The following is a 13066-nucleotide window of genomic DNA, read 5'->3' on the forward strand; positions in this document are numbered from 1 at the left end:
TAGGTCTCTGATAGGAGGGAGGCAAAGCAAACGGGGCTCTGGGGAGCGGTGCGAGGGGCTCCGGCTCGGGCAGGCACAGCTCCTTCCCCAAGGAGCTGCGGGAGGCACAGCCCACCGTGGAGGGGCATTAAGCCCAAGGTCCTGCCGCACCTATCGCAGGTGCCTGCGGGCTCTGGAAGGCCAGGAGACCGGGAGGGCGACCAGCCTTCCCACCACGGCTCCTGCAGCCCCCGCGGGGCCCTGCTGCCCGGCTCCCGCTCCTCCTGTGCCGCCAGCCCTGCTCCCACCTGGCACTCACTCCGGCTCATGCTGCCACTCCAGCTCCCGCTCCGGCTGCGGCTCCAGCTCCCACCCAGCTCCTGCTTCTGCTCCGGCTCCCACTCCCGCTCGTGTTTCGTTTCTACTCCGGCTCCAGCTCCTACTTCTGCTCCCACTGGGTCCCACTCCGGCTCATGTTCTCACTCCCGCTCCCAGCTCCTGTTTCTGCTCCCTCTCCGGCTACAGCTCCTGCTCCCACCCAGCTCCAGCTTTTGCTCGGGCTCCCACTCCGGCTGCAGCTCCCGCTTCCAACCGGCTCCCGCTCCTGCTCCCACCGGCTCCTGCTCCCGCTCCCAAAGTCCCGCTCCCGCCCCGCTCCGGTCCCCCTCGGCTGGCGGCGGGCGGCGCTGCCCGGGGGGCGGGGAAGGGCACGCCGGGGAGGCGGCACCGCGCCCCCACCTGCCTCTCCCCCCTCCTCCCTCCGCCGCCGGCGAGGTTAGTGATGAGGCGGCCGCGGGGAGCAGCCGGAGGGGTTAGTTCGCCGCCTGCCCTCGCTTCCCCGATGCTCTGAGCCGGCGCCTCCTCCTCTCCCCGGCTCGGCCCGGGCTGGGTGCTCCGCAGCCGCTCCCCCGCCGCCCCGCAGGACATGGAGTCCCCCGCCGCCGCCGCCCCCCTGGACGCCACCCCGGACCCCGCTATCGTGCAGCCCCCCGGGGCCGGCCCGCCGCCGCCGCCCTCCCGGGAGCAGCAGGAGCAGCTGCGCATCGGGGAGAGTGGGCAGCTCGCCGAGGGGCTGGAGGACAGAGGTGAGCGCCCTCCGCCCCGAGATGCCCGACAGCTTCTCCTACACCCTCTCCCGGACCCGCACGCCTTCCCCGTCACCCCAAACTCACGGCGCATCCCGCCCCCTCTCCTGTCCCCGCACGGCTGCCCCGCTCCCCTCCGCTCCCCCTGCCTCTCCCCGCCGCCCTCCAGGCTTTCCCCCTTTTTTGCCTTCTCCTGCCGGCGCCCCGCGAGAGCTTTACGGTGCTTTTATCAACTCTGCTCGCCCCAGCGGCGGGGATGGGGATGCTCTCGGGGATGGAGGCACCGACGGGGCTTTCGGCAGCGTCTGCCGAGCGGGGAGACGGGGTCATTTCAGTGGTAGTGGCTGCAGCCCAGGCTGGAAGCTCCGGCAGGGCGCTGACCTGCCTCCCCGTCCCCCCCTTTACCCTACATCCCTCGTCCCCCTTTCCCTCTCCCCTGCCTTTTCCATTCCCCTGCTTCCGCTGTCCCTCCTTTCCCATTCCCCTCCCTCGTCTCCCCATTTTCGCTTGCCTCCCTCGTCCCCCCCTTTTCGCCTGCCTCCCTGTCCCGCCGTTTCCCTTTTCCCTGCCTCCCTGTCCTCTCTTTCCCCTTCCCTTGCCTCCTTTGTCCCCCCGTTTTCCCTTGCCTCCCTTGTCCCCCGCTTTTCACCTGCCTCCCTGTCCTCTCGTTTCCCTTTTCCCTGCCTCCCTGTCCTGTCTTTCCCATTCCCCTGCCTCCCTTGTCACCCCTTTTTGCCTACCTCCCTGTCCCCTCTTTCCCATTCCCCTGCCTCCCTGTCCTCTCTTTCCCATTCCACTGCCTCCCTTGTCCCCCTTTCCTACTGTGCAGGGCACTGCCACATAACTTGTTTGCTATTATTTGCCAAAATACCTGGCCAGGGATGGAAAGCTGCCTGCTCCCAAACTGCTTTGATGGGAAACACACCTATTTTGGACACTGGGTTACGATGCGTGAGGCACTCGCTTACCTGCTGCCCGTAAAGCCAGCTGCCATTTTAACCCTCCCCATTACCCTGTCCCCCACAACGCCTCCAGCCTCCCCTTCCACACTATTTGTCTCCATTTTTTGTTTCACGTATAGGCTTTTTGTAGCCTTTGCGCTTGCTTCTTCCGTTCCTTTTCTGCTTTCAGCATCCTGGAGTTCCTTTTGTGTTCTCAGTCTTCATCCCATCCTACACGTAGCTCCTGTTCTTCCCTCAGCTTTCCAAATGCTTGTGTTTGCCCACAAATTCTAGACATGAAGTAGAGCAGCGAGGGGTGAGAGCAGTCACCGTCTTCCCTGCGATGAGTTTCAGTTGCATCGGGGCTGGGGATGGCCCTTTGTCCAGGGGTATCCTCGCTGTCACTGCCAATGGCAGAGGACAGACGTTGCGACTGAGGGCAATTTGAGGCTTCAGTTGCGTTTTAAATAAGAACCAGGAGTTTTGATTATGGTTTAAACCTGGAAGTTTTACATTTTTTGCCCAGTATGACCAAGCTAAAGATAAAAGCTGTCCCTTTTGCCATTCGGGGTAATTCCGAAAGGATAGAGTGTTGTACCTAACCTGTCTCTTTGTAGGAGGGAGATAAGACTAAAGCAGCTGATTTTATTTTTCTTTGCCTTCACACTCTTTCTGTGGCCTTTGCAATAGCTTTCTTGTAGCCTCTCCTATAGTAACTGATTCCATTTACCAGAATAATTCGCAGTCATTATAGAGGAAAATCTGGTGTGTTTTTTGCAGGTTGTCCCTGATGAAATCATTACAGTCTGTCCTTTGAGCTTTTCTTATGAACCCTTCCAATGAATCATAGCAGATCCAGTTATAGAGATGATACTTCCATGTTTGCTAAAAATAAAAACTAACCCTAAATTTTGGAAGAAGATATTTGCTCTTTAAGAGCCAGACCCAAAATCGGTGATAATTTTGTGGATGAGGTCCTTAAATTAAGATCTTCATTTGAACAATTTTTCTGTTAGCCTTATCTCTTCCACAAATTCTAACTTGACATTTTAAAATGATCCCTTAGCCAAATAGAAAAGTACTTCTGGTAAGCCAGCATATGGTAAAGAATATCCTAGAATTACTTCACAAATATGCCAAGCTTGTGTTCTGCAACTGTTAGGCAGGTTTTTTCTCCTTCTGATTTTTTTTATGGGAAGAAAATCTGTTAATATATGAAGGTACTGAAAGATGAAAGAAAATCCAGTGGGTTTAACCAGCTCATAGTCCTTTCTTCACTTTGAGAATATCTATGTGCTAAATAAATTAGTGGCAATGAAATTAATCAGCATATTAGTTTCAGGGTGGAGGAATTTTATCAACGGATTCTATTTTTTTTGTTTTTGTAGCAATGCAGGTCGTACTGAAAGATTATCTTTCAGCCTCCTGTGGATGCTTACAACTTGTTTTCTCATGGTCAGTGTAAAAAATATGGAGGTTTACCTCGTGAATTGTGTTATTGTGTGTAAATTAATGAGCTGTTATTGTTTCTAAATATTTTTTGTGCTATGGGCTTGGTAGTCATGTGAATGAGTTTGTGGTTTTGTGTGCCGTCCCCTAGGACACTAGTAAGAATAACATAATCTTTCTCAGGGGTGAAAATGGTAAATACGGAAAATATATTTGAATTATTTGAGGAAGGAAGGGATCGCATCTCTAACAGCTAGAATATGCCAGCCATTTTGAGAGAGAGAGAAAGACAAACACACACACACGGCAGAAGTGGTTCAGTTTTATGAGGATCGCAGTCTGTCATACTGGACACGTGCTTGACATGTGAATAGTAATCAGCGGTGCTGCTCTAGCTGTGGGGCTTATTATTCAGTTCTAAATTTAATTAGGATATTATTTGATTTGTAAGTGTCAGGCGTGTATGTTGGACTTCCCAGACAATAGTGAGCCGTAGCCGTGAATTTAGGCTGTCTTTAAGGAAAGAAACAGGTGAGAAAGTCTTCCAGTCTGATCTATGTTCATCAGATTTGAAATACTGAGAATCCGAACTGGCTCAGAAAACCTTCTTTGCTTTACGTTCCAACAGAGTTGAGCTGTAATTTAAAATCTTTGGTTTGGGGATAGGGCAGGAGAGGTGACCACACAAAATGTTGAGAACTTGTGTTTTCTCTATGGTTATATGACTAGAAATCTCTTCCATATCACCATCTCCAAATATTGTTAAATTACCTTGTATCAGACAGTAATTAAACTGTGCATCGTTATATGTAGTGGCAGAAGATGGGCCAAACATTGGGGAGAAAACATTTTTTCCGACAAATGAAAGCTGTCTATGTGAGAAATAGGAGAGCAGTACTGTCAGTAAAGGACTCAAACCTTTCAAAGTTGTCATCTGGTAGTTTTCACGTATTAAACAGACAAAGCAAAGATATAATAAGAAACAGACATAATTTCAAATTGGGCCTAGTAATTCTCCTGCAAGCGAGTCTGCAAATTCTTTTCTGTTCATAAAGAGAGAATCGTTTAGCGCAGAAGGGGGATAATATTTTATGTTTTCTAAAACCACAGTAGAAGCGTGAAGTTCTCACGGTAGTTTTCTGAACTACCGTAAAGCAACTCTCTGCTTTATTGCAATTGGGGTGAAAAAAGCGTGAAGAGTTTTTCCAAAACAGCATGAATCCCATCAATTATGCTAGGATTAGAACCAGTAATTCTGACAGACTTCAAGTGGCAGAACAAAATCTGGTGGCTGGAATTGTTACCAGCCCTGGATGCCTGCCCCTCTGCTGACACATCACTGCCCCTGAGTTAGAGATGTCTGATTCACTTCTGAATCGATTCCAAAACCATTGCAGTTTTAGCCAGTGTATTACAGTCAGTAGAAATTAATATCTGATAATGCTAATAAACTTGGTCAAACGTGGTGTGAATTCAGTAGTACAAGGTGTCCCTGCCTTGGAAGTGGCAACAGCCATCAGAGAGAAAACTGAGGAAGGCGAGGATTGTTAACAACTTTAGCTGCTATGTTTTAATCTGCCACCAAGTTTGCAGGAGACCCTGTTCTCAACAGTTTGTCTAAGACGTTAGACCAGCTACTGAAAGGTTTTGCTCTTAAACCTGTGTCACTGTTCAATGTGTTCAGTGCAGGCAAGTCCCTCTGAAAAGTGATGGTCTCCTAAGAGGAACCACACAATGTTTCTGGTTATTCAATAAGAAAGTTAAAAGCCAATGGACTTTACAGTTAAGCAGATTTGAGCTGGAATTCGCTGGTGAAAAAGAGTGTATGTTTCAAGTTAGATGAATATATTAAGCACGAAACAATGTAAATTGGATAAACAAAGGGCAAATATGTTATGTTGTGAATGCATTTTAAAAATAGCTTAAGACACAGACTGAGAGAAGGAAAACCAAAGAATGTAACTATTTTTTTTTTTTATTTTTAACCTCGATTGTTCTCTGTGATTTGGGTGGATGAAAGACTTCCACAAATCCAAAGCATTGAAAAAAGAGAGAAAGCAATCCTGTTCCCTATGTTCAACAGAATTCTGAGCTGATTGCAATAAGGACAGAATTGGTTCTTCAGGTAGTTCTGTATGGGGATGTATTCTTACCTCACATGCTTCAAGAGGTTTTTTTTCAACTGTGATAGCTTTGATTCTAGATACGCCTGCTTCAACTTTGATGCTCAGTATGTGCAGTATATTCCTGTGCATCGGTAACTTATTTCACAATCTGGCGAACACGAGTTTTTCTCCTATGTTAATTATGATCAGGATCCTGAGGTGCTGAAATGAGTTTTGATCTGAGTGAGTATAGGACTGAGTCCTTTCTTGTGTACAAGTGGAGAGTGTAAGTGATTTGCATTTCCCTAACTGTTCTACAATTGCAGTGCTCCAAGTAACTGATGTAAGAGTCTTTTTATGGGAAATAAAAACGAGTTGTATGTGCTTTCCTTGTTTACTCGTATGTTTCTGGTGGCTTCAGTCACTTAACCTTATTAATGTGAGCAGGATTTCATTCTGTTTTGATTCTATATGTGATATAGACTGTAAATATGTGATCTAGGTCTGAACTAACACAGCTATGTTTTTAAAAGGAGCAATGTATTGTTCATACCCTCTTTGCTTATTGCTTATCAGGTTTACTAGAAAGCAGTACAAGGCTAAAACCTCATGAAGCTCAAAGCTACAGAAAGAAGGCATTGTGGGTTTCCTGGGTCTCCATTATTGTCACACTGGCTCTTGCAGTGGCTGCTTTCAGTGAGTATTGGGAATATTTTAAATCTTCACACCTCTTGTTTTCTTGTTTTCTTTTGGTCTCTCAGAATTTCTCTCTGTGGAAGCTTTCTCATGTTTTTTCTTCACAACTGCTAAAGAGGTTTCTCTCTAGACTGCTCGTGTCTGCATGGTGCTTATAAATTAGTAAAAGTGTTTTTTTTCTGCAGAGAATAGGGTTGTTGAAGGTCAGACAAAGAAACAGGAGATGTTGATTCCTGCTAGCATTTATGCATGTGGAACTCTTCGTTTTACAGAATAGTGTAAAATTCATAATGCAGTGGATTGCCTTTAACCAAAGAGGTCAGATATGACAAGTCTTAATTTACCTGGGATTTGTAGTGGGAATGCTGTAATAAAGAATAGGGAACTGTAAGGGAGAAATATGTAATTTATCTGTATTACGGTGGCAGATGCTGTAGCACAATGTTAATCTGAAGAAGAAATACCAGTTTCTTTCGAATCCAGTATTTTTAAGTTTCAAGGCCTTTCTGTAATTTACCTTTACACAAAGAATTTTTAAAAAAGGACCAAACCACTTTTATATGGAAAAAAATGAACTATATTTCTTTATTTCAAAATGGGGAAAAAATGTTACATTGTATAAATAAAGATATATTTTAGTCAAAGGAAATTTGTAACATACCATTTTTATATCTTGGTCAATTAAGTAACACTGTATTACTTTAAAGACAGAAAGAAATGTGGAATCTGGAACAAAATCTTCCAATGGCACATTCTCTGTTTAAAAAAAGGAAAAAACAGAAATAACTAGATTTATGTGTTTTATTTAAATAAAAAGAAAGCTCTGTCTAAGAGAGAAGACATCTGAAATGTCTCAGAACGTCATTCTTCCGCTTGATAAAGAGAAACTTGCTTTATTTTTCCTTATTTTTTTTTTTTTGAAGCCGCAGCAGCATGTTTTATTATTCTAATCTGCAGAGTAAGACCTGCTGCTGGAAGTTGGTGTCAGCTCCCAAGAGAGATTATTAGAATCTAACCAACTGGTCTCTGAAAACTCAACATATATTACTCAGAGCAATTTATATAGAAACACAGGTACCGTAACTTTCAAGAAGAAGCTCTTAGAAGCAGAAACTAGCACTGTAAAGAATTTGAATATTAACAAGAAAGTTGGACAGCTGAGTTTCCATTTTGTTCTGTTTCATGAAAATGCAACCGTCTATCTCTGCTCCTGAAGCAACGTAACAGTAAATACGGTGTTACAAAATAAGTGAATATTGAGAAATGGCTTAATTTTATTTTCACATTTTCATTTGTCAGAGTTGAAAGACCTAAGTATAATATGGGTAACTAAAACACACAATTTCTTTTAAAAAGGTCTGTTTAAACATTTTGTAAGATTAGTTAGGCTGTCTGAAAACTTTTATTTACTGTTTTTCTTATTTGTGACTTTCTGGTAGCATTAGAAACCCCACCGAAAAAACAGCAAAGAAGGTGGTCCTTGCCTGGTTATCTTGTAACTGCATACCCAGCTGGAGTGGATAGGCATTGAACTGCTGAAATCAGCTGTTGGGAGTAGGTTGATTACATGATTTGGGAATGTATCCTTCCTGGTGGTTTGAAGAGGCTAAAATGATGAAGATTAAAAAACAGATGAGCATGCTTACATATTAAATCTGTGTGGAATCTCTTAACAGACAGTTAACTTAGAAGCCACAAAAGCATTGCCAGGGCTTTTGATATGCTTAGCATTAAAACTTCTTAATGTTTAAGGAAAGTATGATGATTCTCCCAGAGTCACACTGCTCTCCTGTGCAATTTCAGCAGTTCTGCTCAGTTTGTTGTCTCACATTGACTGCTCTCTTCCTTTCTGCTGTCCTTTCAGCGGGTTCCTCTAGCCAATCCATGAGCTGGGAGACGTGCCAGGTGACCAGAGTTTGCTGCCTGTTAGATATATATGACTAGTTGTCACTTTGGGGTGTCTTGACACTGCCAGTTCTTTGCAAACACCTGCTATTTAAAGCATCCTGTTTCCGTTTTACCTCTTGTCTGTAATGGTAAAGTGTTAGAATACAGCCCTGATGTTCCTTTTTAGTGAAAAATGGGGACCTGCTGTGCTAATTGTCAGGCTATGCTGACTGTATTCTCACTGCTCTTTCTGATTCCCCTATACGTTCTTTCTGTAAATTTCTATTTTATCTTCTTATAGGCTTCAAACTACTTTCTTGAAAGTGTATGTTATGGTGCTGCTTTTGCAGCAGCATGTGATACAGTAAAGATTCTAGGCCAGGGAACAGACACTACGTGATAGCTGTAGTTGAAGAAATGAGGGACATGGAGGGTGAGAAAAATACCAAGGGGAACAATACCTGTGTACATGGTCTGTGTGGAGAATGGGGAAGTGATTCAGGAGCCTCCTTTTCCAACCAGATGTTTGTAAATAGCCTTCCTTTCCTTTTCTATGGTCTGCCCACTCCCTTGAGTGCTGCAGCTTGATCTGCATCCTTCCTTTCAAGACTAGTCTTGTTGCTTCCTAAGCTATATTTTTCTAGCATTAGAGGAAGCTGGAATGGTTTATCTTGACTGGTATGTTTTCTTTCAATGGGATTACGGTGATGTCCCAGCTGAACTCTCATCTTCTTTCACTAGGGAATATTGAAAGGTTGGTAAATCTCATGTTGATCTGAATACATGCAGTTGTTTCCTTTTTAGGTAATGATCTGTGGCACATGAGGTGTGAGATCCATTGGCCTGAACTCTGTGTGTTAGACTGATTATTAAAAAGAACCTATGCGTAGTGTATTATAATGGTGTATAAATTCAAAATGTGATATACCTATATATGTCACATATTTGCTGCATAACAGGTGTATGATGTGTATATGATGTGTATTCTCACTGGGATGGGCTGCTCTGTGGCCTGAAATACCAAAACACAGAAGATGAAATGCTGATGTGTATCAAAATGTGTTTGATCTCTTTAGGTTTGGAAAGCTAGACTAGACTGGACTTGATATGGAGCAAACGGCTGCTTAAAGGAAAATGAAGTTGTCATCTTTCATTCACTAATATTGAGAAATCGAACTTACACAAACGATACAATAAGCTTTTTTCCTTTAGCGGAAAGAGCAGATCTCGTACTATTGGGTACTTGAATACGTAATTTTACTACAGAGATGCTGTACTTGTAAAAGACATTTGTAACCTTCAGCTCCTGTCTTTAAATACATTTCCTGTGCTCTGTGGTAACAGTCATGGTTTCACTGGCTTTGAGTGCTGTTGAAGGCGTTGCTCTCCAGCATGTAATTGCACAGGGCTTCAGTAAAATCTTTATAGACTTAAATTTGTGAGGTCCTTGGGGTCAGTGGAACCCTCTGGTATCGTCTTCAGCAGCTGAAAGTTGGGCTCACTTAGAATCAGTTATGCACATGCTGACATTTGTGGTTTTGTGCAGTACTTTTATGGTCAGATACTGAGCAAAGCCTGACGAATAAGTTTAGTTCACTTTTCATTTTGATGCTACCTGAAATATGAAATGCTTGTAGAATTCTCAACAAGAGTGGATTTGGATTTTTATATATATAGTCATAAATTGAGACTGGACAGTAGCAAAATGAACCTTAATTTATTCCTTAGCACCTCAAGTCAGTATTGGAATAATAATTTTAGTATGTCTGATTGTTTTACAATAGTATAAGAATAGAATGCTACCATAAAATATTTTTTGCAGCATCTGTGTGTGCAGTATAAGGCTGCAGTCTAAATAATTTAATTATAAGAACTGTAACTTTTTTCCTATAGCTGCAGTATTGTAGGTTTGTACTGAGCCTAATTTCAGAATCAGAATAGAGGAACAGGAACTATTACAGGTGGAATGGAACTTTGGTATTTTGAAACACGTTATTCTTAGTAACATAAATGTCAAAAAACTGAAGCGTAATTCTGAAAGAAAAACAAACCCCAACCAAATATACCTTTTGCTGTTATAGTTTAATTTCTGCTCAAGTAGCCAGTCTCTGATAGTGTTGTCAAAGCAGAAAACAAACTCTCATTCTGTCCAGTATTTCTTGTCCAGTGTAGACTTGTGATTCACAGAGTGTAATTTGTTCATTCATCTCCCCAATTTGATTTGCTAAAATTGTTTCACAGTGAATAGAGCAGTCATATCAATACATCAAAACAATGTATAGGGCAAACTCGGCACTAAAAGCTCTCTTTGTAGTCAGAGGTTGGGTAAAGATGTAGAATGTATGCCTTTGTAAATGTAAGCTTTGTAAAAGGCTTTCATGAGGCAGCCGTTGAGATGGAGCTTGTCGACAGCCTGTCCCGGTGTGGTCAGAGCATGTCGGAACTGGCCCTGAATGCTAACGCGTCACGGGAAGGCTTGGCATGGGGCTGTTTGCAGAATGCCGGGGAAAGAGCAGGCAGGTTGTGGAATCTGTCCTCATGCTTTGGAGATCACTGCAGAGCGCTACGGGCGTATTTGAGGGTTTAGCTTTATAGAAATAACTGAAAACTTGAGTGCAACTAATACGTCATAGAATCATGGGATGGTTTGGGTTGGAAGGGACGTTAAAGATCATCCAGTTCCACCCCACCCCCCCGCTGTGGGCAGGGACACCTCCCGTGGGATCAGGTTGCTCAAAGCCCATCCAAATTGGCTTTGAACACCTTCAGGGATGGGGAAGCCATGACATCTCTGTGCAGCCTGTTCCGGTGCCTCACCACCCTCACAGTAACTAATTTCTTCCTAATATCGGATCTAAATCTCCCTTCTTTCAGCTGAAAACCATTCCCCCTCATCCTATCCCTGCACTCTGTGATCAAGTACCCCTTCCCCAGCTTTCCTCTAGGTTCATGATTTGAGGTCCTATCCTGGTAAGTGTTGAGTCTGCTGCAGTAAATATGCACTTTTGTCTTGAGAAAGTGAATTCTGTTAACCTGTACAGTATTTCAGGTGGAAACTTGGTAGATCTGTAAGTGGAAGTATTTTGTAGGGTTAGTTGGGCCCATTGATGAGATATTATAAGTAAATGCAAAGAAGCTGACATTCTGATTTTGTATGCAAAATCATTTGTCTTTCACAGTGAATTACTGAAAAATGATTTATTAAAGTGAGCTCCCACATACTGGGATTAGAGAGGTGTATTGTTTGAAATGTCTGGTCCATACTGTTAGCAATTTCAGGGTAGAGCTTTCTTTCAGCTTAAAGCTTCGTGCTAGTTCGTGTTCTAACAGACACATTCAAGTGCCAACAGACCTTAGAAAGTTTGGATCCAGGTCCACTTTCAGAATTAGAATTACTGAATTGAGCCGTAAAAATCTCATTTTGGTTGGCTGTAGAACACAACTGCTGATTTTTCTCCCCTTTTACGCTATTCTGGTTCATTGCAAATGGAGTTACATGGGACAAACATTGAGCAATTGAAGGTGTTATGCTCTGAATGCTTGGTTGTGGACGTATTGATGTAATCTGTCACTCCTCATTTCAGGCATACCACTCAGACTGCTGGGTTGGGGAGTGACTGTATTTATTTATTGATGAATATGTCATTTTCCCAGGGCGCCTTTCCTATCCTTGCTTGAAAAATTAAATACATGTGTGCTTTCCCTTATATTTGCACAACACTTAATATAACCTGGGCAGAGCTGTGAATACTACTGCTGCTGAAGAACAGAGGTGAAGGTTCGTGGTTCTGAGGCTCTTTATTTTGAATATCCAATTCAACATTCTTTAAAGGTCACTGAATTTCAGACAAGCGATGGGCATTCAGAACTCAGGCTGTTTCAGAGTATCTCAGCTGGTACCTAAACAGAGTTGTGCAGGATCGCTGACCACATGAGGAGTTTTGCTCTTTGCGCTTTCTCCTCCAGGACCTATACAGAATTGCATTTCTCATTCCTAAAGACCTGGGAGTATTTTTCTTTTTGCAGCAAAGCACTTTACATTTATTCAGAAAGTTACATTTCAAGTCACAGTACCATGCAGACACTTAAAACCAAATAAAGGATAGAAACAGAATGGAACTGCTGTGTGATAGTATGCAGATGCCTCATTTTGCGTATTTCCCAGTGCGTTTAATTGCATCAGTTACAGAAAGACGGATGCTTCAGTGTTGTAGTCTTGCAGAAGAGTTAATGAACTGTAGAACTTAAATTCTGAAGGTAGAGTTCTGATATTGGTGACAATTGTGCAACCCTGTCATCCTCAATACAGCTGTGCAACTACTGTCGAAAACAGAGGTTGGTCCTAACAATGTTATATGCAAGATCTAAAGGACAGAAAAGTCCAGTGCAGCACTAGCAAAAGGCAGCCTTTTGTATAGGTCAGCCTGCACTAAGTAACAACAAAATGCAATTTTCATCCCCTGGAAATGAAATGAGAGGCCAGTAAGGACTTGTCTTTTTTTAGTCGTAAAAAACTCTAAGTGACTTTCTTGGGAGGAGAAAATAGCATATGGATGTCAAGTTCAAGACTGATAGCTGCTGAACAGAAGTATGGGTCTAAAATCTGCAGTGCTTCACACATCATGAAATCTTTTCCTTAGTTGGCAGGCAAAATGATGATAGAAGTCTGTGAAATCTAGAACAGGCTATATAATGATCTTTGCCTATGTATTTGAACTGTAAACAACTTAAAAAATGGTTGCTGTGGTGGAATTTTATTAAAATAAATGAGTTTGTGTTCAAAATGCAGACTTTCAGAGCACACAAGCGTGTTGTATTTTTGCATTAAATTGCAATTTAATCATTCCTTGTTCTAAGTATTGAGTCCCTTCTCATGAGAGAACACCCCAAAGAATATTGAAATTGAGACAGGATGCTGATGTTG

The 13066-nt window shown here is 43.3% G+C and overlaps 1 protein-coding gene across 3 annotated transcripts in view; it reads left to right on the forward strand.

Moving 5' to 3' along the window:
- Positions 1-575: 575 nt before the first annotated feature.
- TMEM163 (transmembrane protein 163) overlaps positions 576-13066 on the forward strand; it is a 106023-nt gene continuing 93532 nt past the window's right edge. For 2 of the 3 annotated variants that reach the window (XM_054069319.1, XM_054069320.1), the window contains exons 1-2: positions 585-1064; positions 6136-6255. In XM_054069319.1, coding sequence (XP_053925294.1) covers positions 905-1064; positions 6136-6255 — 280 coding nt within the window. In that variant the 5' untranslated portion in view covers positions 585-904. Of the gene's footprint in view, positions 1065-6135; positions 6256-13066 lie in introns of all 3 variants that reach the window. The other variant, XM_054069321.1, reaches the window with a different exon arrangement.

Source organism: Cuculus canorus, chromosome 6, assembly GCF_017976375.1.
Source record: "Cuculus canorus isolate bCucCan1 chromosome 6, bCucCan1.pri, whole genome shotgun sequence".
Classification (NCBI taxonomy): domain Eukaryota; kingdom Metazoa; phylum Chordata; class Aves; order Cuculiformes; family Cuculidae; genus Cuculus; species Cuculus canorus.